At 36.9% G+C, this 3,669-nt stretch overlaps 1 protein-coding gene across 1 annotated transcript; it reads left to right on the top strand.

Moving 5' to 3' along the window:
* The first annotated feature begins 163 nt into the window (after positions 1–163).
* On the top strand, positions 164–2,506 carry LOC110842160. The gene is made up of 5 exons (XM_022087872.2): positions 164–1,306; positions 1,399–1,494; positions 1,554–1,852; positions 1,944–2,157; positions 2,224–2,506. The coding sequence occupies exons 1-5, from the start codon at positions 1,186–1,188 to the stop codon at positions 2,304–2,306; spliced, it is 813 nt and encodes a 270-aa protein (XP_021943564.1). The 5' UTR covers positions 164–1,185; the 3' UTR covers positions 2,307–2,506.
* The last annotated feature ends 1,163 nt before the right edge of the window (positions 2,507–3,669 follow it).

Consider the following 3,669-nt stretch of genomic DNA (forward strand, 5'->3'; position numbering starts at 1 on the left):
CGTGACCACTTTTTATGATTTTGGGTGATTTTGTATACAGAGCCTTGTTTTAAAAAATTTATGGCAACAGCCATAACTACAGATGACTTGCCTAAATAATAATATCCACCTGCCAAGATTATTTGACACTTTATCAATCTATAAGGTTACGACAAATGGCCGAGTTACAAAATAAATTTTCATTTTTAGAAAACTAAAAATTGTTGAAAATATGCCATTGGTTACAGTTTTGGAAATGTAATTTTGTAACCGTCATGTCCGTCTGTCTGTCCGTCTGTCTGTCCGTCCGATCATTTTACGATAACTTTCGTTAAACTCGGCCTAGCGACTTTAAATTTGGTATACATGTAGTATGTGACAAATGAGGAGTTAAGTTTGAAGATGGGCGAAATCAATTAAGTGGTTGACCTGTGGTGGTCATCTGGGTGGGTGGAGTATTTCAAAATCCTCGTTGAAAGCTGTAAACTGGCATTGAGATTTCTAATGGTGTCTAATTGAAGAATATGAATTTAAATTGGGAAAATTTCCGACTGGAGGGACCCGATACCATACCGATTTTTGAAAATTATCCATCGAGCTGAAATTAGTGCAGAGATTGCTAATGGCCCCTGATGAAAGAATATGAATTGAAATTGGTACCATTTTTATGTGGAGGGACCTTTAAGGGGGTGACCCATATCGATTTTCAAAAATTGTATTAAAAAGATGAAATTAGACACTCGTAGAAGACTGAAATTTGGCACGACCCCGTGGGGTCGTCTGACTAAAGTTTAGAAGCTGACACTGACCCTGACTCGGGCTAAACAATCGCTGCACACTGGGATTTCAAATTTAATTTTCGAAATAGTACCCTCGAGATTTTGATCTTAAAAAATCAAGCTAAAAATTACGATGATTTCATCTTAACGAATTAAATCTCTATGTCTGCCCATTCAAAAGTTATTAAAGGTCAAAGTCGTTGGTACACACGACCATGGGACGTGTACCAACGATTTAAAAAATAATTATTTTATTTGTAACTCCACCATTTGTCGCAACCGTTAAAAGACACAAGAGTTACCTAGATACTAAATGTCAAGCAATCGTGCCTACCTGCCGTACATATTTTTCTTCGAATTTGTCATTTTATAAAGTCATTTATGACATAAGTAATATCAACGCCCAGGAAAAAAGAGATTTAGAAGAATGTCAAACACTTCGTCGGATGGAGACGAGCATTGTGCAAAATGCAATGGGATTCGGAAAGACTCTTCATCATCACACCTGCTGAACCCTGCTCCAAAACCTACAAACCCAAATACCTGTGGTAATTTAAACTGTTTTGATAAAATTAGATTATCGTATACATATGTAACTATTTGTCCCATCGGGGTATATCGATTTTAAATTAAACGATAGTTGAAATAAAGACCATGACTGCCGACATGACTTCTCAAGAACCAGCGAAAACAACTTTGCCACATACATTTCCTGATATTGATCGTATGCCTCAAGGTACAAAAGATTTGCAAGTAATTTTATACTGTAGGCTTCAAATTCAAATTTTTACGCAGGCGACATCCCCAAGGACTCTCTGCTAAAGAACATTCCACATTCGGAAGTCCCCTCCGCCTTGAGAAATAGACGGAAAGTTTCAAAGTGCGATCGAACTTCAGCTTTTCCTTTAGTCTCGGATGAAGATCGAGCAGTGATATCATCCCTACGTCTCAATTTGGAGACGATCCAAAAAGAAATGCTAACAAATAAGCCCGGTTTGAGTCCTTGGCAGACAATACTAATGTCGATAGTCTTCGTTGGTTTGACTCTGTACTGTGTCAATATTTCCGGAAGGATGCGCTCAATGGAAATTGAGGTGCCCCTAATATGCTATTACTATTAGTTATTGATAATTATTGCAGATGTTTTAAATTAAATTAATTGAAAATACGATCACATATGCATAGATTGATAAAATGAAGCAGGAAGTACTGAAATTGAGGTACAACGTCAGTGTCGTCCTGGATCCTCCAAAACAAACCAAAGCTGGCTGGTTTGACTATGCGAGATGGGATATGACAGGAATCGGGCAGATTTACTCATCAAACGGTGGTCATGAACACGTAGATATAAATCGTACAACTTCAAATTATGAAAACCCAACTGCCATTTCCTCTCGGGGTAATTTATTATTATGCGAATTGTTTCGTTAATATTTTTCGAGATGATAACGATTTCATTATATAGGTTCGTGGTATCAGAGTATCATCCAAGTCTTGTCTGGGTGGAAGAGCTTATCGAACCTAACCGAGACATTTGGTTACGTATAACAAAGAGGAATTGACTAAGTTAACCTTCTTTTCGAGCTTCTCACATTGTTAGGATAAAATTCGTCGACACAAAGAAAGAAATCATTTAAACGCATACGTACATCTTGTTTTACATTATTCGTATATGCTAAAAACGTCTCCACATAGCTGATTCGCTCAACTTTGATTTATGAACAAATACATTTAAAGTATTGCAGCAATAACAACTCGATCGCATTATTTACCAAAATTAATTATTAGTAATGTTCATATCATATTATCTTTGGGTGATAAATCATCTAGCGTCGAGCAAAAGTAACCGTTTTTTCTTCAATAATAAGCACTCATAAACGAACATTAATTGAGAGGAAACCTCAGTCATGAATATCTTTCATACGTCATACGTAGACGCCAACATTTCCATTGTGAAAATATTGAGCTAGTAGCATTACTAACTCCATATTGTATATTGAATATATTAATGTTTCCCCCCTTAAAGTCCTCTTCTTGCTATTAAGCTTGGCTTGGCTCAAATTATGTTTATGCCTTTCTTTCGCCATCATCACGACTTGTCCGTCATGGACTTTTATTGTGTAGGCACTATACGTAGGGTAGCAGGTAGGTACGGAGGGTGGATGTGATACCTGATCTCCTTCCTCTACCTCCTTCAAGAAGACTTATATTGGACCAAGGAAGCAGATGTTATGTCATGCCACGATGTTTTTGATGGTGGTTAAAAAGTAAGAATGCAGCCCAACGTCTCAACGCCCGTAAAAGCAAGGTTGGTATACACGCGAAGGTACGCAAACTAAAAAGTATAAGCAATAAATGTTGCATAGAAAGACATGGATGAACCACATCTACCAATATTCATACGTAATGTACATACATACATAAATATAAAAAACTACCTCAACTTCAGGAACAGGTCTTTAGCACCACACACCACATCATGGATTGTTGATGTTGATTGCATGCAAGTCGGATTTTCGAAATGGAAACCCGAGGGGCAAATGTATGCAGGGAGGAATTAGAAAATTCATTAACCCGAAAATATTTTAATAAATATTTTTAATTAAAATTTATTTTCTGTAATTCTTGAACTATATTTGTAAAATGAGCGTAGAGTAGACATGCAAATTCATGGAATGTATACTTGCAGTGTCGTATTTATGTGTACAGTATTCCTGACAGAATTTGTTAAACCTCTCAAACGAGCAATAACTCCCTGCGGCCTTTTCCTCTCGGTTGCATTGTTGAATTGAATCTTGCTTGATTCTTAAGAGTTCAGTCGAGTCCAGTTTAGTCAACAATCTGTACACAAGAAGTGTAAGATTTCAACCAGCCAACACAATGCCAATGCCAGGTAGTGTATAGTCCTGTA

The sequence above is a fragment of the Folsomia candida genome, unplaced genomic scaffold (assembly GCF_002217175.1).
Source record: "Folsomia candida strain VU population unplaced genomic scaffold, ASM221717v1 Fcan01_Sc001, whole genome shotgun sequence".
In the NCBI taxonomy this organism is placed as follows: Eukaryota; Metazoa; Arthropoda; class Collembola; order Entomobryomorpha; family Isotomidae; genus Folsomia; species Folsomia candida.